The sequence below is a fragment of the Oxyura jamaicensis genome, chromosome 11, assembly GCF_011077185.1.
Source record: "Oxyura jamaicensis isolate SHBP4307 breed ruddy duck chromosome 11, BPBGC_Ojam_1.0, whole genome shotgun sequence".
Lineage (NCBI taxonomy): Eukaryota > Metazoa > Chordata > Aves > Anseriformes > Anatidae > Oxyura > Oxyura jamaicensis.
This window is the reverse complement of record NC_048903.1, coordinates 1,877,093-1,902,563: the sequence shown is the minus strand read 5'-3', so window position 1 is coordinate 1,902,563 and position 25,471 is coordinate 1,877,093. Positions and strand designations below refer to the sequence as shown.

General features: G+C 47.9%; 2 protein-coding genes across 2 annotated transcripts in view; one reads left to right on the top strand and one right to left on the bottom strand.

The window, feature by feature from the left end:
• Nucleotides 1–424: 424 nt before the first annotated feature.
• BBS2 (Bardet-Biedl syndrome 2) lies at nucleotides 425–18,931 on the bottom strand. The gene is made up of 17 exons (XM_035336733.1): nucleotides 18,742–18,931; nucleotides 18,440–18,667; nucleotides 17,530–17,655; nucleotides 17,187–17,249; nucleotides 14,103–14,180; nucleotides 11,666–11,770; nucleotides 10,668–10,754; nucleotides 9,240–9,375; nucleotides 7,698–7,837; nucleotides 6,795–6,939; nucleotides 5,785–5,956; nucleotides 4,633–4,762; nucleotides 3,603–3,734; nucleotides 2,937–3,074; nucleotides 2,370–2,482; nucleotides 1,531–1,679; nucleotides 425–881 (listed from the first exon to the last, which is right to left on the bottom strand). The coding sequence occupies exons 1-17, from the start codon at nucleotides 18,856–18,858 to the stop codon at nucleotides 775–777; spliced, it is 2,166 nt and encodes a 721-aa protein (XP_035192624.1). The 5' UTR covers nucleotides 18,859–18,931; the 3' UTR covers nucleotides 425–774.
• A 5,752-nt stretch (nucleotides 18,932–24,683) lies between these two features.
• LOC118172667 (metallothionein-1) overlaps nucleotides 24,684–25,471 on the top strand; it is a 1,204-nt gene continuing 416 nt past the window's right edge. The window contains exons 1-2 of the mRNA XM_035336734.1: nucleotides 24,684–24,783; nucleotides 25,038–25,103. Of these exons, the coding sequence (XP_035192625.1) occupies nucleotides 24,753–24,783; nucleotides 25,038–25,103 (97 nt within the window). The 5' untranslated portion in view covers nucleotides 24,684–24,752. The remainder of the gene's footprint in view (nucleotides 24,784–25,037; nucleotides 25,104–25,471) is intronic.

The window sequence follows — 25,471 nt, the reverse complement described above, 5'->3', positions numbered from 1 at the left end:
CTTCCTACCTTCCTATCCTGGAACTGGACAGCTTTCAAAGATCACCCGGCTTAAAAGCCAGCAAGAAGATGTTTTCCTTTTGGTGCTTCTAGTGCAGTGGACTGCAATTTACCCAGGAAGCAGCACATCCCTGCAATGAAACCAGGGGTTCTCTAACACAGAATAACTCTGTATGGGAGCACAAGCCAGTAGCTGACAACAGAAGTTGGAGGCAAGTTTCAAAACCTCAGTTCCAAAGCTAGCAGGCTCATGGTCCTGCATTTCAGTCTGACTTCACATTCACCTCCAGGTTCTTAAACCACAATGTAAATGGGGTAATAGACATATCCCCAGCTTGGTGGATGCAGAAACCAGAGAACTGCTTCATTTTCCAGCAAACAACTTAACCGTACACATCTCCCCAGCTAACTCACAACAAAAGCAGTCAAACCAGTCTATGTTTTAATGGTAAAGACTGATGCCGTAACTACAAAATATATTAAAATACATAAATAAGATCCTGTAAGAAAAATTAGTGTTTCAAGGTTATACCTCTGCCTTACATAAATACCACATCTGCACTTAAACTCCGCTGCTCTCTTCAAGAAGCTTCCTGTCCTTTGGCCTGCATAAATGACACTTCTTACCTGATGGCTTAACTAAAATCCTACCTTTGCAATTACTCCACTCTACAATGGAGCAGGGAACTGAATGAAATGCTTGTCATTTTTGGTCCAGTACCTGCCTACTGCAGGGAAACATCACCACTACACCACTGCTGTTCCTCTAGTCGTTTTAAGAAGATGCTGTCCCCACACGCATTATCCTGAACAGCACATTAAAGTTGTTGCTTCTTATCGCATCCCGACAAGCAGTGATCACTTGTGTTTTAGGTTTGCCAACTGTGAATAGAAAAAAAAAAAAAAGAAAGAAAAAACAGTTCAGTTACTGAGGAAAACCAAAAAGGTACAAATATTTATAAAGCTCAAAATGTAGGGGTTTCTTTCAAAAGTTTTTACACAAACAGCAAAGTGCCACCTTGCCTTTTTCTTAATATACAAATAAAATCCTTTCTTTAAAGAATTTTCCATAGCTGTATTACAGGGCAGCTTAAAGGACTTGTTGAAAGGGAAATGCTACAAATACAAAAAAAACTCCTTCTCCAAAGACCTACAGAACTAATAATAATATAAACAGCCTTGCTTAAGTTGATAGCTTTCTTCCTTTTTTTCAAACTAGGTTATAAATGAAGGACTTAAACACTGCTTTAAAACTGTTTTTAAAATTGTGTTCAACAAAACTAGTGATTTCTATACCTGAAAACTGCTTTGAACTGTTCTTTCCAAAATATTGTGATCCCAGATTATATTGGACACTCACAGCTCATTGTCACAGGCAATCGGCTAGGACTGAGCAAGGTTACTTCCACTAATTTAGCTTCAGGGCAAGCAGCCTGAAGCCACTTAAGCAAACCAGGTGGCCTCTGAGATGCATCTTATCTGCCTCAGTGGGATCCAAGACTCCCTGTGCCCTCCAAATACACATACTTACCACGTAACCGGCCTGCCCTCTGGATTGCTTGGTTCACGGCTTTCAGGTTATTCAACAGCTCAGTGTGATTGTTGCAACGAATTTTGTATTGATTTATTAAATCTCTGTTAAGATCATACAGCTCGATGTACCGTGTTTTCATGTTTTTCCTGGGGGAACAATCAGCACAGTTAGTTGAATCTCTGGGGACAAGAAAATAATTCCTGGTCTGTCAATATAAAGGTGTAACGATGCATGGTTGTGATGGCTGCCATCGTTACCTCCATGGCTGCAGCTACAAGACAACAGACTTGTCTAGACGTGTTGGTTAACCTCATTATTTAAGTGAAAAGGAAGTCTATTTTTGTAGTTACGTTCTCCAAACAGAAGATGCCACGTTCCCCGGTGAAAGTGACACTGCTCTGCAGAAGTTCAGACCTCTTTACTGTCATCCTTCACAGTCAAGGCAGGAAATTAGCAGAACACAGAAGTCAGAGCGAAGGGACTGGCACTTAAAATTTCTTTCCTGGTGTTCTCAGAGGTTCACGCACAACAGACAGCTTTTAATCCCTTCTTCCCTTAAATTTTCTAACATATCACCTTCTCAAGGCCAACTCTCTCTGCCTGCTCCGTGCTAAGTCCCTAATCCTGCCCTTTTGCCTTCCCCAGGCTGGTTCTCCACCTAAAGAACAAGACAAGGCTCAAAGACAGCTCATGGGAGCAGCCAAGGTACCAATTCTGCATGAAGAATTGTAACTGGACATCCACCACACCACACAAATCTTTTTGTGTCTATTTCTGCCTGAAAAGCAAAGGCTGGCTGTTCTATACCCAAAACATACAAAGCAGCAACTGCTCACATGTCTCCCAGGAGTCGCGCATCTTCTGCCTGAACCAGCATGCTGCGGATGAGGTTGGAGTGCTCGGCCATGTCAGCAGTGAGCCTCTGATTCACCGAGTGGTGCTCATCCACCTGTCCAAGGCAAACATTCGTGAGAAAAGGCCCCCTGCCATTCTGGGCATACAGGTACACCTCAACCCACCTTAACCTACCTGCATCCCTAGCACCATCCTTCTTTCCCTGACCCCTGGCTGCCAGAGCAGTACCTTGCCCCACAGAAAGAAGTGCTCAGCTCAGATGCACACCTTATGCCCTGACCCAAATCCACAGCCGTCTTCCAGACAACATATTTACATTATTCTAAACGTTCATCTGCTGGGGACCAAGACCCTGTTCCATACAACAAAGAATAAACAGAAGATCAAGGGAACCCCTTTGTCTTCTGCACAGAATATACAGCACGCCACTGCTGGCTGATTTACACCAAGAAGATTAAGCAGCTTAGAGATCCTCAGCTTTTCCTCTCATACAAATGTCCCCAGTGACTGCTTAGCTGCCATTTTAAAAATGCCCGATGCTTCCTCACCTTGACCAACACTTTCCTCAGCTCCTCAAAGTACGCAGGGAAATCTGCTTCCACCTGCAGATCTTCAATTGCCAGAAAGGAGGCCATTGACTGGATAATGTCACCAGCTAAATCAATATCATCCGTACTAATTGAAATCTGTCAGAAAGGACAAGAAAGCACTTAAAAGGCTCTTCCATGCCAAAATAACTGCCGAAACTGCTCAGCAGGACTGCGTCTAGAACAGATATCAAGGCTCAAAGCAGTTCACTCTAAGAGGCAAGACTGATCCAAGAATAAGCTCTAAGGCTTGCTGGAGATAAGGAGACACCGATTTCAAAGGGGTTTTTATTTAGGCTTGGGGAAAAAAAGAATTTGTGCATACAAGGCCAGTGCAGGAGTTACAGGCAGCCCCTGGGCCTCAAATTGTGGCTTCCCACTCTGTGTGGGAACAAATACCTTCCTACAGGTCTGTAGGCTAAACAGTTTGCTTTGTTGACTGGCAATGGAATTTTACCCACTAAGAGTAACGCAGACTCAAAAGTTGCAAAAATCATCCCTGGAACTTGAGTATTTCCTCTGCCTGTTCAGTCCTCATACATTTTTACAGCCTTCTCTTGGCACCACCTATAAGTTTCAGTGGTGTATAATTACACGGCCGTTCCCCTTGTCTGTGAAGTTACTCACCTCTCCACCAGACTTGATTTTGATGAAGAGCTGACCTGCATTACGAAGGGAAGTGAAGCAAACCTGAAAGGGAGCACTCTGAAACTCTGCATCCTCTGGCAGCAAGAAGCTCTGGTTCAGCCACATAACAATCTTGCAAAAAAATAAAACAAGGAACAAAGATCATCAGCCATCACCTGTGCAGGAAGTCTAGAGAGCCATGCAGTGCCCCTGTGTGTGCACAGGACAGCAGGGCTCTCTGTTCAGGGTATCTTGGGAATTTCATTCACAAAGTTTCATCCCCTAAACTCATGTCATGAACTTGTTAGGATGGGGACAGTTGGCTCCCTGCTCCTAAGCTGATTATTTGTAAGAAAATCAAACCTGACAATGTAAAACCACAGTCCAAGGTCAAACCATAAGACCAGGCCTGGAGACTGGAGAAAGCTAGGAAGCAAGCTGGTTCTACTACAAGAATTTAAAGGAAAGTGTTTTTCAGCTTGGTTTTTGCCTTGACTACTTAATGCAGGATAGGTGATGCAAATATAGCAAAGCCTCACCGTTATGAGGGAAATGACCAGGTCTGATCACTACCATCCCACTATTCAGATCTTTCAGAACCAAAAGTACAGCACCACTGCTCAGCTGCTAGGTGTATGAGCCAGTACCTGGGCACTGCACTGCCTTTATCCTGTTCTCTATTCATAAAATTCATCACTCTCTACAGGGTTCCTGCCACTGGCATTCTATCAGTCACCACAGAGCAAACAAGATAATATCTGAAATACCTTATGATCTCAGGTCATTAGTTCCTGCAGCTGCAGGAATTCCTGAAGCTGGTAATGTCTCAAGTGAGGCATTAAAAAAAAAAAAAAAAAAAAAACCTACCAAGTCAAGCTGTAACATACAGACTCCAAAGGCTAGAAATGCAGTCCACTGCGTAATAATCTTTGCTCTTGAATATCTCCAGCTAACTGCAAACTCTCCACTTGCTGTGAAAAGCATCATCAGTAAATAGGACTAGAAATTAGGAAGCAGAGCAGAAACTCACCCTCTGCGGCCTCTCATTCGTTGTACAGTTAACAAAGCTCAGCGGCTCTGTGGCTGAGTCTGGGCTGCTCAGGGCATACATGGAGAAGCGGGGAAGCTGCCTCGTCAACTCAAAGACATGGAACTGTGTGCTGGAAGCAATCAAAAGGGAAAATACAGAGACAATTACAAACATAACAGTGATTCACCTATTTGCAAGGGCTCCTGGTTCTTTTTTACCTGGGTATTACCACCAGCAGCTTCCAGCAATGCAACCAACTGCTTACTGCTGGAAAGCAGCTGGAAGCAGTAGAAATTGGAAATTCCAGGCTTATTGCATCTCTTTACGAGGTTGAATGATTCCTCCCTATTGCTTACATTTTCCATAATCCTTCCAATGAAATATATTCTTTAGGCTTACACATTTAAGATTCCATTATGTGACTGGGTATTTTATGAACAGCCTTGCTGAACTATTAAAAGCAGTAATAAAGACAAACAGAGGAAACAAAAAAAAAAAAGGGAATTCAGTTCCTTCTGTTCTTCTGCAGTGCTTGGCCAGCACTCAAAATACACCTCCCTGTTTAGGGAAAGGATGCTGCTTCCTGGGACACCGCCAGTTCTGGCAGATGTGAGCAGGGAGAAAGTTGTGGGTTTTTTAAGTACATATGAAGAGGAAATTGGAAAAGCATTGTCTTGAAATCAGGCATATGCTGCTTTCTACTTGCCCCAAAGTCAAATGGGCACAGGGTTACTTTGCAGATTGAAAGTCAGCACAGTGCCTCCAGGCTTGCCCAAGTATTATGGTAAGAGCTGTCACCATTCAGGCCCCCGGAGCAGCAAACCCTTAGAGCAGGCAGTCTGGATACAGCCTCTGCCTCTCATGGCTCCCTCCAGAGACCCACAAGACAGCATGCTTGGACAAGAAACACTCACTGTTCCCCTAAAGGCAGAGCCAGAACACAGCACGTCCCAGTAACTGACTGGAGCAGAGCTCAGCATAACAGTATTTTTAAGAAAGTATTCGAACTCGCCTTCCACTAACAAGAGAAGTGAGGCATCAGGGAATTAACGGTGCAATTCCCGTGGGACAAGTATGAAGCCACATCACTGGTGCTTCCTGTCACACACACTTAGCTCTGGAGCCCAGCAGAGTTCACAACACAAACCTCACCTGTTCCTGTAACCCACGAAGGCTTTGATGTGCAAATCCACGGGGACATCTTTGGGTGGAGCGAGGGGAACCCGAACACAACCTGAGAGGTTCTGGAGACTGGGGTGTACCACGTGGCTCTCTCCTTCAAATATGCCTTCAGCAAAGATCAGCACAGCACGGATGATTGTGTCTTAGCAACAAGAAGAAAAAATCATTTCTAAATTAACAGCTGTCCTCTTGCAAAGAAAAAAAATCTTTTATTTATTTTTTTTTTTCAGAATCAAGCACAGGCAACTTTTTACAGCACTCCTCTAAATTGTTAACGTATCGCAGATGACCAGCACTACCACATCTGGATCTGACTGCATCCTCAACATACCTAGTGCTAGGTGAACATGCTGCTTTGGAGCAGTTCCTGTCTTGCAGCTGAGGTCCAGCTGCATTCATGCAACACCTTCACGAGCATAGAGACTTAACTGAACACAACCTGAGATCAGTGCAAAGCTGCTGGGGTAGTCTCTGCGTTCCTTACACAGTTTACCACATACCGGGTAATCCACCCATAAACAACCAAGATTGTCCATTAATTTTGGGAACAGATTTTTTTTAATGTTGTTTTGGTCAGCTGGTTTTTGTTTGCTTTTTATAATAAATAATTTATTACAGAAGCATATCCCTCTATACTGACCACTGCACTCGTTCTTTCGCAGGGGAACAGCACAGTGTTCCTTTTTAATGTTTACAGTCAACACAAGGGATGTTGCAGGGATCACCAAAACCCATTTCATCCAAGTTAAATGTTAATTGCCATGGAAAACAAAACACAAGAAGTAAATTCCAGCAAACTCCTCCCCCTTCCCCAGACCCATCAAAGGAGCACAGCTGATTCAAAACTGAAAGGAAAGCAACCACAAAGGGGAAATTACAGACAATAAAGGGGAGACAGGCAAATCATCAGCTAAATATAACTAAATGTTTGCATGAATTTACATGGAAATAAATGCCAATGGTTGCAGGTTACCACTCACCATTTGTGGTGGAAATACACAGCTCCACGTGGGCAGACTGGCTGTCAGAGCCCAGATTAACTGACAGGGAGGTCTGGAGTTGGGTATTTGCTGGAATCACACCTCTCTGCCCATCAGCTTCCTTCAGTTGAGTGTTCTGTTCAGCCTGTTCCAAAACACATACCCTTCAGTATCATAATTTCAAGATTTTCATTCAAGCAACCTAGAAAACGTGTGTAAGTCAGTTCTCTTTTCTTGCAGGAGAAGGCTGCATTTCCCAGACACCTCCTGTATTTATGAACAGCAGCTGGATTAGGCACGAAGCTGTGGACACTTGTGCTACCATTTGTTCAAGTGCTTTGTTGTCGATTGAGCTCAGCTCTGTACCCAAACCTCCATTCAGAAAAGTACTTTACATATATTTAACTTTAAGCAAAACTCCATGCTTTTGCTACAGTGGTTATTTACTTTTCAAACATAAGCCTGCTCTTTCCTCAAACTATTTTTCAAAGCCCTGTAATTCTGCACCTTCCCCATCAAGCCACAAGCGCGCTGCCTGTGTACCTTGGCAGTGCTCTCACACAATCCTCTCTGACTCCCCAGTTGGCTTATGCATGGAAAATTACAATTTTCAGTCATAAGCTGATGCGCGGGGCTGAACAAAACCCAGCTCCAAACCCAACTGCTCGAGTGAGCTGATGAGGCAAGGAGCACGTTACTTATTACAGAAAGAAAAGCAAGTTCTGAACTTGCACAAAGCACGAGCCAGACGTGCAAGCAGGAATCCCAGGCAGACAATCTCGCTGCTGATTGCAGGTTACAGCTCTGACTTGTCCAGGCTGCCCCACGACCTCCTCTCAGATTACAACAGATTTATGGCAATGGGAAGACAGGTTTTAGCCCTGCACACTGTTTAAATAGTACCTTGGCGTTTTCCTCATAATTTCTTAATTCCAGGAGCAGATTTTGTTTCTTTTGGCTAAGTTCTCGGATCAGGTCCTGCTCAGCACTTGTATCCATCAGGTTTCCCTTCGTCTCCTCACCTCCTGGCAGATAGCCCCGGACTGCACAGAAACAAAACACACAGAAAAATCTGACTCCTGTAAAGAATATGCTGCCCAACTGCACAACCCCAGTAAAAAGTCGTAGGAACGCAGAAAAACACATTCAGGGTGCACAATGCCCTCCGATAAAAGGGCTCACTTTATTATTTGCAGGTCAATAATTCCTTTTACATGAGAGCAACCCAGAAAACACACTGAAACGCAGAAAAACAATGTTCTCAATCCTACAATTGACCTCATGTGAAAGGAAGCCAGTCCCAAACAGAACTCTAATGACAAGCATTGTGAGAATGCAGAGGCTTGCCCATACAGTGTTTTTTTTTGTATTATGATTTAGTGATTATTAATATTATTTACTATTACTATTAGTAGTGCCTTTTTTATTAATTAGTTTTTGTTTATTCTTTATTTTTAGCACTGCCGAAAGGCTCCAGCCTGAAGGGATCCCCACTGTGCCAAGGTTTACGACAGACCCATCAGAAGAGCATGATCATGTTCCGTGGTATCAACCTGCACAGCTCTGCTAGGATAAGGTATCTTCACAACCGCATACAACACCCCCCTTCTGTAAGCCTGGGAAAAGGGTTTAAATGCTGAAGCCAAAGTCCAGCACTTCCCAGCAGCCTGTGATTAAGGGAGACAGAAAAACACCAAGCTATTTAACAAGGACAGGCTTTTGTTCCAAATGGGTTGTGCCAGACCTGTTTGTCTCAGGTCACTGAAGCCAAGCCGTTGGATAATCACACCAGTGCCTTTCCTGGAGCCAACGTGTATGCCTATAAATTCATGCTGAATTTATTTAAATAATCTACAATCGTATCTGTTTCCAGTCACAGTAACCACGTCTCACTGCCTGAAAGTCTGGTGGGACAAATCCACCACTTCTACAGCCTCAGAAGAGCATTTTCCAGGAAACAAAGGGCTGTTGACATCCAAAATTTCTAATACAATTAACAACTCATCTTTTGAACAAAACCAAAATACATGCACCTTAAGCTTTCTAACCCCTTTTATCCACTGTTAAGCAACCCAAGAATTATCACATATAGGGAAAAAGATTTCCCATATATTGATCTTTCATAATGTTGCCTGAAGAATCGTGGTCTTTACTGAGCGTGTCTCTCTTTGCATTATTAGGAAGGGACATTTTCTATTAGGCAAACAAATTTTGATGGCTTCTTGGATCATAATGAAATGCACACTGATTATTACAGAGAAAACGATATTCCAAATCCTGTTTGCAGATAGCCTAACACAAAATTCCCTTAACTTCGCACAAGGCAAAGCGAATTTGGCACACAAAAATGCCTGTGGAACCGAAACAACGGTTAGGTAATCTGAGATGACGTGATGTGCCTGATACCACCGGGTGTTAAATTAGTATCCTGAACAATGCTCTTACCTTCACCATCAACTGAACAGCAGATTAACTGGGTGCTCCCGTCCATCCTGTAATCTCCCTCCACCACACCTGCAATCGAGGAGGCAAAGTTGTCCTTAAAGATGACCTCCCCCGTTCGGTCACTGCGCGCATCAACCTGGAACAGCAAAGAGTTCCAAGACACAGCATGAACAAATAAGCTAGCTCCAAAATAAATGCCACGCCATCCTCTGGGTTGTTAACTGAAAGCCAGCTCCACTCACGGAACTGCAGATGGATGAACCTGCAGTTCTGCTGATCAGAACGCTCCCGATGAAAAATGTGTTATCAACTGACCTCTGGACAGACTCAGCCAGAAGGAACTGCTCTTCAGAGTCGCTTCCCGAAGTTACAAACAACAGGAGGAAAAAAGTTGTTTGCAAGCCTGCATGAGGAAGGTTGTGCGCATGTGGATGCACCAACGATGGGACCAAACTGTGAATAACCTTAATGCAGTATTTACAGTCTCATCTTATTTGCTGTTCTTGGCTGCTGAACTACCTTCATGCACACGTCACAACCTTTAGTTATCTTTCAAGAGAGAGGGATGGAGAAGGGAGCTCAGGTTTGGACAGTGTGTCTCTTCCAAAGCATGGCACCAGCATCACTCTTTCTAGGACTGTTTCAGACCAACAAGCAGGGTAGAGACTGCCAGTTGAAAAGAACAGAAAAATAAGTACAGCAAGGAGAGGTTCTCTCTTTAATGATGTTATACACCTAATCCAACATAAATTACAACATATCTGGGCTCTAGACTGCCAGCTTGATATGAAGTTAATTAAATTCCTCCAGGCTAATGAGAGTAATGAGAGGTGCTAAGAAAGAAGCACAGATTTACCAAAAAAAAAATTTGCAAGCTGTGTCCAAGAGAGATTTGGCAGCTAGAACAGTCATTTCTGGCAAAGGGAAATACCAAGCAACAGGCTTAAGAGACTAGACTGAGCTGTATAGCATGCCTTTACATAGGATTAAATAATACTTTGATGGATTTACTCTAATCCTGCCACAGTCAAGACCGACGCCATTCTCCTCTTACATAACCACTCCTTTTTTCCCCTGTAGTTTGAGAACATTCAGGGTACACGGCAGATTATTAGCATGCGCCCAAGACACAGCCAAAAAGAGACACTTGAGATCTGTAGGATGTGGTGTATGATCTCTGCTACTATAGGAACAACTTGCCACACCTTAGCAATTGACTCTGAAGCAAGCATAGGAAGATTTTCTCTGACTGGTCTTGCATTTGGCACAGGATTCGCCAGACAAACTAAGTTTACTATAATAATACTTCAGCGCTCCTTTTTCAACAGTCCTTTAATATTTTGTCTGTTCTACTTCAGAAAATTTAACAGCCTTGTTCAGACAGCTTCTAGATTTACACCTCCCCATTTTCCCCCAGTATGAGCTCACCTTCCCATTGGACCAGCCAGTGATCAACTCGCATACTCCATCGGAGTTGAGGTCAAACGCATGTATGCTCATCGCGTGGTTCTTAGACTGAGGACAGAAAACAAAGCACAAACTACAATGAGGGATTATTTCTAATTTGCACATGCTTGATACATGCAAGACACTGGAGAATGAGTCCACAGAAAGGAAGAGAAAAATGTCTCTTAAGAGGAAGTTACAGCGTCACTATCTGCAAGATCACACACATCTTTGAAATCTTCGCTCTTGCATTATGAATCTAGTCCTCTGCTCTCGAAGAACCTGATTTTTCCCTTGAATCATTTTCATCCAAGCAGATGATTAGAATTCAGAAAGTATAAAAAAACAGATTTTCTAGAAAAAAATATCAGTTTCAACATTTTCATAAAATGAGACCACTGAGGAAAGGCATTAACCCCTTCCTGCCACCTCCCAAGGAATCCTTCTTCTTATATTGCTATTGAATAGGCTGTTCTAATCTGCGCTATATTAAGAATATTAAAATGAAAGCTCTTCCCAATAGTGATTTGCTACAGCAACTCATTGCTTTTGATGTAGAAAAATTAGCTTTTAACATATACAATGCAAGATGAATTCGGTCTTTGAAAAAGCGTTTATTGATTCAACAATGCAGCCAGAGGCATTTTCTAACAAATAGTTCACATTTTGCTGTTGCATCCCTGTTCCTTAAGTGACCCTGCAAAGCTGAGGCATCCCCAGATGTATGGTCTTACCAGTGCTGTTAAAGCCATCATCAGTAGTCCCAAAAGTGCTGAAGGAACTGATATGTTACTAATTTTCCATGCATCTATAAAAACGGGTAGATTTTGTAACGACAAAGTTACACTAAGTGCTATGCTCAGTAGAAAAATTCTAATTCTTCTAAGGAGTTTTGGTGCTACCAGAACAACCAGAGACTAGCCACCAAACCCTCAGGAGAATTCAAACTTTCCGTGATGACGCGCCAGCATTGGACTAACCTTAATCCTCCAGTAGCGGGCTGTCTTGTCGTAAACTCCGACCGTCCCGTTAGAAAGAGCATAGCCAAAGCGACTGCCGTACATGGGGCTAAGTGCTGTAACAGTCTTGTGGGCGAAAGGGAGAAACGAGAGAGAGAAAATACATTCATCAGGCAGGACACATCTACTTCTGCATCTTCACATACCAGAGAACAGACTATATGCGATCTCTATCACATGAACTGTACATTAATTGAAATGTAACTGTAAGCCTACTGTACGGAGCACTAAATATTGAAATAACTATTTTTAAAACTCAGTTTAACGTGACCAAAGGCCTTGTAGGATTTCCCCACACAAGCTGCATTGCCAATGTTAACATACAATTCAGCAAAGATTGCAGAATTGCCCTCAAACTGTGTTCTTTGATCAAATATTTACTACCACAATCAGCAGCCCAACTGCTCATAGGATTCCTGTGGTCATCAGTGCTAATACATTGCCACCGCAAACCTGCTCCGCGCACACAACACTCCTTGAGTCTTCAGGACCTGAGGATGCCAAGGACTTCCACATGACACAGGCTGGGAAAGCCCTAGAGATATTGGTAGAAAACCTTTGCCTAAGATTAGCAAGATAAAAATTAACAGCTCCCACGGTCGGAGTTTTTCAGGAAGACAATTAGAACAGCGGGCTAGGTATTACGTGAATAAGCAACAGCTCCAGGAAAAGACGTGAGAGCCACAACCCAGACCATTTTTCCCTCCTTTTAAGACCCATTAACTCACAGTTCTTCACTGAGCAAGGTCTCTCAGTGCTTGGACACACATCCTTTTACCTTACACAAACACTAGAGATTTTAGTGTTGGGAGGAACAAGTACAAGAGTCTGTCTGGTCTCCCATACAAGGTAGCTCGTGAGATTTCCTTAAAATTAAATCCTTCTTGAACTCCAGCACTTCTCTAGAAACCAGACCTTCTTGCTGTGAAGAGTCCTAGTGAAACCAAATCCACCCCTGCCTCTGCTGAAGTCGCAGAGAAGGTAGCAATCATCCTCACCGTTTAGCATGTGCACCTTAGTGTCTGCTTTCAGGCCACAGCCACTCCACATTGCTATGCGTGGTGTCCTTAATCAGAGCCCTTGGCAACAATTCAGTCTTACAGGCAGGTTGCAGACAGTCATGAAAGCAACATGTAAGCTGCATTAAACTCAGCTGACTGTGCTCCTGGATTTTTTGCTACAGAGCATGATTTCCGAACCCTTCACCATTCCCTCTGGTGGGCCTTCTCCAAAGCCTTGGCCAAGTAACAGCACCCTCCAAATTGTGAGCACCCTGCGAGGACAGAAGACCCCAGTAACAGACAAAAAGTCACAGAGGTAGCAATACTCTCTGTACGCCCAAAGTGTCCATTTACAAATTCAAGAATCAGCCTTTGCGATCTCATTTAATCAGAAGAAGCAATTAAACACAGAAAATGCAAACTACTTGAATCTTCCAAGATGTGCACAATGCGCAAAGCCACCATCTCCTGCACTTGCCTTCCTAAAAGGAAAGGTTTAGGTGCAGCTGTGTCCTTTCAAGTTAGAACAGTAAGACTGTAACAGGCCTCTTAAGGCTCTATAGGTGTGAATTTGAAACAATTCTACTGTAGATCTGTAAGCAAACCATACATGAGAGCGACAGACCATCCACTTCCCCTTAACTAGAAATCCCAACGTGACTCTGGATTGGTTATTGCACAGACAGTGGGATGTATTCTGTTATGCCCAGTTCTAATTCTAGCTATATTAACAGCTCCTTTTCCTGGAACACTGCCCTCATTCATCTTTAAGAGCTCTTTCTAAGTCGTTTAATAGCTAACTAAGCCTTTTAGTTCTAACTTTGGCAGCAAGGAGTCCTCAGATCTTCAAGGACAAAGGTTGTACTCCAGGCACTACAGAAGCGCAGCCCTCTTTGTGCAGCCAGTGTAGGACCAACTGCAATACAAACCTCCAGTTTTGCCTGGGTGGCCCCCTTGTACCCAGCCAACACCGCGTGGATACACACAGGGACAAGCTGTCCCATCGTGATTGTGTCAACACCTTTGAGGAAACCAGTAGCAGAAGACGTCCTGTTGGTCAGGAGGCACCAAGAGCTTCGGTCAGTGGGCTCCTTCCCGGAACCACAATCACCTTTGGACAGGGCCCTGCTTTTCAGTCAGACAACAGTTACTTTCCGTTGTCTGGTTAAAGGTTTGTAAACAAATAAAAAAGGCAAGAAACCCCGTGCAAGCGTTATTAAAGATGTTGTTAAACCCTAACTTTTGCAATGCTAGCAGGATAGATACTGTGCCAAATCGTTAAGTAACTATTTAACTACACAATACATTTGAACCAGAGTAACCAGAAAAGCTTTATAGCACACAACATTTTCAACTTCATCCATGATTATAATAAACGTTAGCTAGAGGTGATTTACCTCTGTTTCTGACATTTCTGCCACGATCTCATCTTCTTTAAATACTCGGATATCAAAATCTTCAGAGCCAACAAGAAGCTACAAAAATAATGAAATCTACCTTAAAAAGGCTTAATCGAGGCAAGGAAATAAGAATCACAGACTGTTGTACAGAGAAAGCAAATAAACATTCCAAGTCCAGCAATGGAGAGGTTTCAACAGCAATAGGAAATGTTGCCAGTAGGACAAAGGGCACCCTCTGTCAGGACAAGCTTCCAGAAGTCCACGATTGATCGAGTACCAGTCCCACTTTTTTGGCAAGCTGAACTCTACAAAAGCACAGTGAAACATCTGGGGTAGGAATACAAAAAGATACATCAGGGCTATGCTCTTTTCTTGCTCCTATCATTTGTAGCTATAATTATGCACACCAACATACTGCATTGCCTGTGCTGGAGCAGGGCACGTACAGCTCAGTTCTGACTTACCACAAACTCCCTACAAACAGCTGGAAAACCTTTCACTGACCAGCCAGCCCTCATGTAAACACTCAAACCCAATGAATGCAAGTAACCATCACTGCCTCTCCTACAGGTGGTGGCTGCCACGACCACAAAGCAAGGGCAAAATGGGTTTCAGCTTGATGTAAACGATTACACAAATAGGACATCAGCAGTCAATCAGGTCTTCTGCATTCTCACTCCTTATCATCTCTGTATTTATTAGCTCGTTTCCTGTTTCCTAGGTTTGAGCAGGTAGAAGGTATTAACTGCAAAGGAGGTCCCATAGAATAGCACTTTCTAAGGCTGGTGGCAAGCCATCTGTTTTACAAATTGAAAGTTCTGTTTTACAAATTGAAAAAGCAAGGAAGAGTTCCACATAGTGCCTTGCCCATAAGATCACCCATATAAACAATGACAGAAACTGAATTATAAATCAAAGTTTAAAACTCGGTAGTGCCTTTCCCCACTGGAACCAATGAGCCTTCCATTTTTATTTGGCAGAATGGATACAAACGCATACTGAAGTTGGATGTAAAAAAAAAAAAGGCAAGATTTTTTCTTCTTCCAAGGTGAAGGTGCTTCAAATTACGACAAACTAAATTACACAAGCCTAAGCTTACTGTAGCTATTGAAATAATTTATCACAAATAAAATTGTAAGTGGTACAGGTTTCTTGACAAGCCATGACTCCACCATCTAGCAGCAACCAGCTAAATGCACAGAAAGCCAAGTCAGTTACTGGTGACCCTGCATCCCCTAAAGGTGCTTAGAAGATGCTTTACTAATTTGATTTTATTAAAGTTGTCCACCTCAGTGACTTTCATCCCCATGGACTCAAACGTGAAAAAGCAAGGAAAACCTCCCCCTCTGGCCCCCAAGTCTCTGGCACTGTTTACTTTCTCCCATCTTGCCAATCTAACATCCTAAGACAGTGACTTGAACGAATCAGTTTTGTTAGCTATTAAATGACAGAAGTCTAGTCACACAGGTTTAAAAATCGGTCCATTTTAAATGTAGACGTATTTTCACTGGGGGAAGAACAGAAATGAAGTTAGCACACCAACTTATCAGATAAAACAAACCAACAAAAAAAAAATCAACAGGTGTTTTTGGGCATTTTCTCAGTATTTCAATTGTAAACCAGATGCAGTTTCACATAAACCACAGCTTAAAAAAATCATGTAGATAATTAAGAGTAAAAAGAACCCAAAAAAATCTCAGAAATGGCACGCTGGGCTAACTGGCCGCATGTCAGTTCAGGCATCCAACCCTGCCTGGCTCAAAGCAGCAACAGATTATACCAACTGCTGAGAATGCATCTTTGTCAAGCATAAAAAAAGAACAAAAAAGCACTTACAAGCCCAAGTGCAAAACATTTACAGATAGTGCCACAGATCAGTTTCCCTGTTTTCTCCTAGAAGGCAAGAACCTTTATGCACTGCCTCCACTTTCTATAATCATCACCCTTCCTACAACCATTTTTTAAAATGCCCTAAAAGAAGCTGTGCTGAAATTGACAGTAAAACCTGCAAGAAGATTTTCTATTTCCTAACCATCCCAACCAAACAAAAGGTCTGCACCAGCACAGCAGCTATAAGAAACACCGAAGCTGTAGAGGCCATTTACATGTCACTATAAACATGACATAGTTCAAGGAAACATCACAAATGAGGATTTTCTGGGAATTCAAGAGAAGAGCTTAAATTAATTCTGATTAAAATTGGAAGCTGACAAAAGTAAGTACTTTTAGTGTGGTGACTTAACAGATGATTTATTTGCATCGGAAGTATACTAGGATGCCATTCTTTTTTCTTTAAAAGTCATGTTTATAGCAATGATCCTTCAATTCACACAGGATGGAGGAACATTTACAAAAACAGAAAATGCCACCCAAATTCACAACGTCACCCATCCATCGCAGTCTGCGTGATTAGAACAGCAGCTGTTTCCTATCATGTCTCACATCCTATCAGCAAGATGTGTGCTACTCTTTTCATTTTAAATGCAAAAAGTAAGGAACACGCTATTTCCTCACATCACTGTGGAGAAGAAACAGGGAGAATGGATGCAAAGACAGACTCTGTGAGTTTGGCAATCGTAAGTGAAGTGCTTCACAGCACAGCTTTTTAAGGGCTCACTTTCACGTGTAAGATGCTTGCGAGTTGTACCTCTGCCACTTCAAAAAATATTTATAAACATATTCAAAAAATATGACTGAAACAGATGCCTTGCAACTGATGATCAGAGACATTTCATTGTATTTCCCCTGTATTTCTGGCGCGGTTCAAAAAAACATGAGAGAAGTTTCCATTAGCGCTGGCCATCTATTCACCAAGGCAAGGCAGCAGCACTGTGGAGCCCCCCAGTATGCCTCGTTTCACACATTCCAAGTAGTGCCAGAGAGCAGGGCTGCTCCCCGTCTGTGGATTGAGCAATGGTGCCTGGTTCTGCCAGACTGGAGCCTGAAAAAGGGACAGCTTCCCCGCAGGGATCACTTTTACTGGTAATATATCAGTTGTATTTGATAACTCACTTTTTTTTTTCCTACCACTATAAGACCATGAAAACAGCTGAATTCATGTGTAAGCGGTTACAAACAAACCTCCGTTTTGCCATCACCATCAAAGTCGCACAGTGCTAATGAACGAACGTTGTCTCCAGTAACCTAAAACGAGAAAGACCATCTTCAGCACTGATAGCTGTCAGAAGCTACCCTTTTTATTATCTCAGCCACAATGAGGGCAGTCAAGTACTTGAGTAACATCCGAATGCACTAAATACATGGTCAAACACACAGAGTTTAAGCTCTGAAATAAATTAAGAAAGATCTTAGCTGTTCAACAACCAAATTAACGTATATCGTATTTTTAAAAAAAAATCCATAGCAGTTAGCGCCACCAAATGAATCTTTTAACAATATCAAAAGCATTTATGTGTAGCCCTACCGTCCAAAAAAGGTCATTTCCTTCGTAATCAAAGCCTTGCAGGGCACAGTTTCCACCAATAATAGCAAGCGGAGATGCAATATCTCCCAGCTTTCCAAGAACTATTGCATTGGCTCCATCCGAAACCTACAGAGAAACATTAAAGGAAAACAAAACAAAACAAATAATGTGACATCAGAGCACACAAATTAAAAAAGCTTCCAACGTTACCACATTTGTCTCCTTTCTAGCAGTGCCAGAGTCTTGCAGCAGAAGCTGGGTGTGTGTTTCCCTTCCGCTTTGTGGATGCAGTTGCAGCGTGGTTGTTTTAAGGCAAGACAAAACTGACAACCACCACTTCTGAAAGGGGCTAATGAGAAACCAGACATGAAGTCGGGCCCGCTGGTTAATTAGGGGGGTTATAAAGCCAAGAATTAAGGTGTTATGGCTACTTATGCACGTGTGTTGACCATTAACCTTTCACTATAAAGTGAGAAGCTGTGCTGTCACGTAAACCCAAGACCTCTTCAAGTTTTTCCTTATATTTTCTGATTCCTTGCTAAAACCCACAATTCCTGTCACTATCCATGACCTGGGCAGATTAGGGTGAAAAAATGAGCTTAGCTGAGCTCTAGACACCTAGCAAAATTTCTAAGTTTTGCCTTGCTAGGTTGATGTGTTATGAAAACGTGCTCTCCCTCACACATACGTGGGTATACATCCTAGTAACGCCTTGCTCTCCCTGATGCATACACATCCTATTAAAGCTTTATTTTCCGAAGCATTCCTGACAGTCTAAAGGGAAGGCGTTCTGAAGGCAGCGATGTAAGGACCGCAAAGGGCCAGAAGCACAACTGACTGACACTAGGTGCGGAGCGAACGCCAGGACAACCCTGCGGAGGCACGGAGGGAAGGCAGAAAGCCGACTCGCCTCTCTGTAAAACAAGTCCGAGTTGTTGTACACATCGTAGGCCAGCAGGCTGGTGGCGGTGCCCACCAGCAGGCAGTCGGCGGCCGGCTGCGGGCGCAGCGGCCCGGCGCTCAGGCAGGAGATGCCCTGGTTGATGTTGAGGAGCGAGACGGCGGCGTCCTGGCTGCTCGGCACCATGCGGCTCGGGCCGGGCCGGTGCCCCTGGCCGTGAGGGCTGTGGACGAAGACCTGCGGGGAGCGGGGGGCAGCGCGCCGTGAGGGAGCGCCCGGCGCCGCCCCGCGCCCCGCCGCCCCGCCGTTACCTTGCCCGCCTGGGTGGCGGCCGCCAGGCACGGGTGGGTCCCGTCGAAGCGGCCCAGCGCCACGGTGCGGGGCAGGATCTTGTGGCTCAGCTTCAGCGTGAACACGGGCACCAGCATGGCGGCGGCGGCGGCGGCGGGACGGGGACCGGCACCGGGAGCGGCACCGCGGGGCCTAGGCCTGAGCCTGGCGCCGCCCGCGCACGGCGCCGCGTCACGGGGCGGAGCGGGCGGGGGGGAGGCTGTGAGGGGCTGGGGGGGGCTCTTAGAGGGGTCGGGGGGTAGTTAGGGGGGTCGGGGGCAGTTAGGGGGGCAGTTAGAGTGGTGGGGGGGCAATTAGATGGGGGGCAGTTAGGTGGGGGGCAGTTAGAGATGGCGAAGCTGGGGGTGAGTTAGGTGGAGGGGCAGTTAGAGGTGGGGGGGCGGTTAGAGGGGTGGGGAGGCAGTTGGGGTAGTTGGAGGGGCACAGGGGCAGCTGGGGGGGCTGGAGGGGGCAATTAGGTAGGGGGCAGCTAGAGTGGTGTGAGGGCAATGAGAGTGATGGGGGGCAGTTTGAGGGGCATGGGGCAGTTGAGGTAGCACGGGGGCAGCTGGCAAAGCAGGGGGGCAATTGTGGGATTGGGGGGGCTAGAGGGGGCAGTTGGGGGGCTGGAGGGGCAGCCATGGTCTGGGGGCAGTTGGTAGCACCAGTGAGCCCCGTGCCTTCCCCTGGGCTGTGCCCTGAGGAACAGCAGCTCCCCGAGGTCAGGGCGGGTTTTTCAGCCAAGGCGAGGAGGAGAAGGGCCGTGAAAGCCCACCAGGAGTTAAATCTGGCCAGGAAAAAGGCACCTCAGAGCCCTTCTGCCTTCCTGCTGCTTGCTGCAGGCTGGCGCCTCCGTCCGTACTGCGTCTGTCTTCTGTCCGTCCTGCTGATGTACAGCAGAGCCAGGAAAACGGTGCCGTCCCCTTTTTAGCATTCATTTCTCTTAATTTAAAAAGCACAGTTAGAAAGAGCAGGACAGTCCCTTCAAGGCACACAGCTATTTTATTTAAAATAAAATCTCAGCGAGTTGTGCAGAGGCGAGGGCCTTCCCAGCCTGTTCTCATGGCCACCATCCATCAGCTCCGGGGCTCTCGTAAGCACCAAGAGTCACCATCACGCCGACCTGAGGATCCAGCACTCGGTGTTGGCCCCTTTGTAGCTCCCAGGGGAATTCGGCTTTACCAAAACACAGCTGGCACCATTTGTTGTCTTTCTAGGCAAAACTAGGCTGCGCGAGGAGGAGCTGGCTGTGGCAGTGGCAGGACGAGCATCGCTGCCCACCCAGGAGCTCTGTTCATTGGCAAAAACTTCAAATATCTCAAAATTCACCGTGTCCTTATCTGACTGGAGCTTCCTGCCTGCTGTTCCCTGGCAAGATGTTAAACCCTGCTCAGATATCGAGCAGTGGGTGGCTGGGTTAAATGTTGGCAAAAATCACCATCGCCAGCTCTCCGACGGGGGGATAGGGAGGGCTGGGGGAGAAGCGGTGGTGGGATGGGGATGGGGATGGGGATTGGGGTTGGGGTTGGGGCTGAGAGAGCTGTTGCCTCCCCAAAGGCATTGGCTACATGAGCTTTTTCCATGGGCACAGGACCAGGGCCACCACTTGCATGGTTTCTGGCACTGGGCAGATGCAGGCTATGAAGACATCAAGGGGAACATGGCATCCTTTTATTTGGTGTGCTTGCACGGAGGGGGTTGGTGTTGTGCAAGCTCAGACAAGTGTCTGCTCAACGTCCCGGGGGATTGCTCATCGCTCTTCCCTTGGCTTCTAATTCTGAAAATTAGCAAGTGGGGGAAAAAATGAAATTAAATATGCCCAAGGTAATGATACTTGGAAACTTCAGGTCACGTTTCAGCCAGGAGAGGCGGCGAGTAGTTGGAGCAGGTGAGTTTGAAGTCTGTGGGAACCTGAGAAACACAAAGGGAAGGAGCAGGGGAAAAAAAAAATCCGAGCTGCACACTGGGAAAGCATCAGGCTGGTGAGTTACGATGATGATGAGAGTTCAAATGATGCCTAATGAAGCAGGCAGTGCCAGCAACGCTGGGCAGTGGGACAGAAAGGCATTGGGGTCCCTGTCCCAGGGGGTCTACAGGAGCCCCCATCTTGGCTCTCCTGAGTGTTTTTATTTCCCAGCCAAAGCTTCCTCCATCCTCGCCCCTCGCTCCCCTTGGGGGCTGCAGTTCTGCCCTCATTAGACCTTGAAGTAATTCCCATTAACATTTATGAGAGTTTCAGGATCAAAAAGGGAAGCAGCCCTTTCATCTCCCAGGCATGCCCAAACAGACATCGCCCGGCCCCAAAACCTGCCAGGAACACCGGGAGCGCCCGGGGCATCCCCCCGGGGTGCCCACCAAGGGGGCTGCAGGGCCAGCTTCGCCCCAGCGGAGCCACCAGCACGTGGTACCGCTCCGCTAGTTCTTCATTAAGAGCAAATAATTAGCAAATCACCACCCTCCCTGCGTTGTTTTTTTATTATTATTATTTTCCAAGGGGAAGTCGATGCTGATAGCTGGCGCACAGATAAAAATACAGCACGAAGCAAAAGCCGCTCGCCCAGAGCCATAGGACAAGCCTCCGAAGCCAGCACCCCTGAGTCACAGCCCGGTGCGTTGCAACGCGGATCCCAAACAACCCACATCAAAGCCCGGTGCGGAGTTGTGAAAGCACCGCGTTATTGCACGCCGTGCAATTCCCTTTTAATGAAAAGCTGCTAAAAGCCTTCCGACAGGCAGCGGCTCTCGCTGAAGGTGCATTTCTCCTACGAGGGGCTTTGCAGAGCCCACCAAGGGCTGCGTTTACCTGGGTGAATGGAAACGTTGTGCCCTGCCTATAGCTGACCCGGGGGAGTGGGCACGGATGGGGCGAGGTGGGAAAGCTCCTGTTTTCCCTATTTCTGGGAAAATAAAGCCGCTTCCACGCATGATGTCACCCTGCCGACCTTGCGTCGCTCCCAAACGGCTTCCAAGGCTTCGTGCACGCACACTCAGCGCCGTGATTCATCCCCTGCCTCCTCCGCCAAGGGGCTGGCAAGCACCGGCACAACAAAACCACGTCGGCACCTATTTCCCGTGCTCCAAACGCTTGTTTATCATCAGCAAATAATGACCCCAGATACCCGCAAAATGAAAGTCGAGCCTGCTTTCTAAGCAGCAATCACCCCTGTGGTTTCCTCCTGGTTTTCAGCAGTTAGGATGTGTGGGCCAGGCTGGCCGGCTGCTCGTGCCCCCTTGTTTTCCGTGTTTCAGTTAAAAGGCTGAGCAGCGAGGCGTGGTGAGGGACCATGGACCCCAGTGACCATCCCTGGGGTCGCCATGCCGTGCCCACACCAATTTCATCACCCAGCCCATGATCCCTATCAAATTGAACCGTGATGCTTGGCTAGAGCAGCCCAGCATCTTCTGGGGATGCTGAGCCTGGCCAACGGACGTGTCGCTGCTCGAGGGGACACCGCTGGGGCACGAGGAGCCCTGGGGAGGCACGTGCCCATGTCTCCTGGGCAGGATCCACTGCGTGGTGGCTGTCACCTGCAGCAGACCCATCACCTGCCCATGGAGTCACCGCTGCCACCTGCTTCCAGCCACCCACGGCCGGGTGATGCGCGTGCCCGTCACGGGATGGTGGCACCTTGCAGCAGAGCACCTGAGCGAATCCGTCACCCGTTCCCCGGGATGGGAAGTCTCCCTCCTGCGGGAGGGAAGCTGCTCCCTTCCTTCATGCAAAGCAGAGGAGAAAAGGGCTCGTGGCCAAGCTGAGAGCAGACAGGAAAGAGAGCAAATGAGTCACGCAGGTTGGCTCCAACCTCCCTGTTCCTCGAGGAGATGCCACCAGTGTGGCCAAGCCTCCTCGAGGAAAGGGGAAGCCTGGGGAGCTGCCTGGCTGCCAGCACTCAGCCCTCACCTCAGCCTCCCCAGCCTTTAACACGACCCCCATCGCCGGGCAGCCTCCCCGCACCTCGGCCCCAGCAGCAGCCATGGCTCCAGTGCCTCCCGTGGCACCATGTCCTGTCTGCATCCCTCCGTCGGGATGCGCTGGAAGCAATTCCCTGCCCGGGCAAAGCTCAGCTCCTTGTTCCAGGAGTGGGGCACACATGGGACCTCCCTGTCACATCCCCGTGTACCCGGGCGGGTGGTGACAACCCCAGCTCATGGTGTGATGTGGGTGAATGGCACTGGCGCCACTCATGTCCCCAGGCACGGCTGTGTTTTCCTGCTCCTGAGTGCTCAGGATTGTCCCCGTGGGGCCCAGCCACGCCATGGGGAGCGGCTAACACCTTTGGCATGGCACCTGACTGCTGGCACGGTGACATTCAGCAGCGTGACATTTGTGTGGCACCTCCCAGGAGCTATTTCCACCCGCAGCCTGTTGCCAGCAGCGCTCTCTCAAGAGCCGCTCGGGGCCAGATTTGGGAGCTGGACCCAAGCATCCTGCTGAGGTTTGCACGCAAGTAGTCTTGGCATGCTCCTTCAGAGAGCCCCAGCCCCTTCCTGCATGTCTTGTCACCTAGCCTGCTTCTCATCTGTGTTGGGGACATGGGGATGAGCATCCTCCGAGCCTCAGCACGCTGTCAGGTGGCTGGGATGAGGAGCGAGCCCATCAGCTCTGCCTCCCTGGGGCTTTTCTGCGCACATTTCCCACCGGCGCCCAGCTCCGCCAGCAGAGACACGGAGACGGGGCCGCTGGCACCTTTCCCCACTAGGTCACCGAACAAGCTCCCAACGTGCCCAGACAGCTGGGTGGTAAAAATACTCCCTGGCCCCATGTTTTGGCTGGATTAGCATCGCCTCCAACGCGGCAGCGAGGCACCGCGGGCAAAAGCCCAGCCCGGATAAAACCCTGAAGCAAAGGAGTTTCCCAGAGCAGCCACCGTGGGCTGCAGGGACGAGTGCGTTCCCAGGTGCACGGCAGGCACCTGTCACCCCAAAAACTGCTCATGGGCAATGCCGGGAGCTGGCGGGGTGCTTCCCAACCCCCCCGTGCCTGGCCCCTGCTTCCAGGGATGCGTCTTTAGGGAGCGCCCCGGAAAATGGGATGCTCAGAGGGGAGGCACCGGAGCCCAGAGCAGCCACGGGGATTTTTCAGGGGCTCAGTGGGACGCTAAAAGCAGGGTGAGATGTGTCACTGCTGAAAAGCCCTGGGGGCGAGGAGGGGGCCACATTCACCATGGGGAAGCCTCCGCGCACAGGAGGGTGCTCCACGGCTGGCAGAGCCTGCTGGCCGTGGGGCAGTCGCTCCCCGCGCGCCGAAATTGCTTTCATTTCACAAAATAAACGCATCATTTCGCTCGCCCCTTCCACCCTGGATCCCCGCAGCTCTTTCGAGTGGGTGAGCAAAGCCACCGAGCCCAGCACCCGGCGGCCGCCGGCACAGCTGGCCAAGCCGACGGCAGCGACCTGGCTCCCCCGCCGCCCTCCTCGCGGCTAATTGAGCACGGAAATTAATTAAGGAGGGTGGGAGGGGGCACCGCGGCGGGGTGCCGGAGGGGACGCGGGCTCCGGCTGGGCCAGTCGGGCTCGTTGGTTTTGCTGCTGGCGGGGAGGGCGGTGGAGGCATGGGACGGGGTCTGGGGACCTCCACAGCGAGGAGGGGGCTGCGGTGGGCTCGTGTGATTTTTTTGGGGCTACATCCCATGATTTTACCAAAGTGGGTGCTTTGGGAGAGGAAACAGGGGGCGGCGGTGTGATGAGCTGCCCGTTCTCTGCACCCACGTGTCTGTGTGGCCGTCTGTCCGTCCATCCGTCCATCTGTCCCCGAGGCAGCGGTGACCCAGCTCGCCGTCACCCACCACCGGGGAGGGCATCGGGGCCCCCGTCGTGGCCGCCCGGGCGGTGAATCAGCAGCGCCCGGGGCAGCAGCCGGGCAGAGCCGTGCGCAGGCTGCGAGGGGCGGAGGTTTTGCACTCGCTCTCTCCCTGCCAGGGATAAATAGCAGCAGCGGCACGGCCGGCCCGAAGCCCAGTTTCCCATCGCCAACGCGTCCCGCAGCCGCAGCATGGACTCCCAGGACTGCCCTTGCGCCACCGGTAAGCCAACCCCACCGAGCGCCGCAGCATCCCTGCGGGGCTGCCCTGGCCTCATCCTGCCCAGCCCGGCCGCCCTAAAACCCTCCCCCGAGCCAGCCGCGGTGCGGGATGCGGGGCGAGGGATGTGGGATGTTGCTAGAGCAGCAGGGATGCTCAAGGACAGGATGCTGAGCCCGGGCTGCGGAGCCGGGGATGCTCTGCCTCCTCATCCCCCTCTCCCCCCCTTTCTTTTTCCCTCCCTTTCTCTCTTTCAGGTGGCACCTGCACTTGTGGGGACAACTGCAAATGTAAAAACTGCAAATGCACGTCGTGCAAAAAAGGTAAGGTGGTCCCCGAGCCCCTGGAGATCAGAAACACTTGTGTTTTTTTTTTTTTTTTTTTTTTTTTCCACCACACATCTGTAGGCACACCAAATCAAGCCAGGTTCGGGAGTCCCCTTCCCAGACATCAGTTCGCTCCTCCTGATTTTTTTTTTTTTCCCCCAGAGAGGGAGGTGACTTCCCATGAGCAATACAGGGCACCCCGTGTAACCCAAACACCAGCATGTCCCTCGCTGGTGTCCAAGGCTCAGCGCCAGGCAATGTCCTTGGGGGGGAGGGGGGGGGAAACCGGCACTGCGACATCCTCTGTTTGCTCCAAACCCACTCACCCTGGCCAGAAGGGTGCTGGGGGGGGGTCTGTGCGGGTA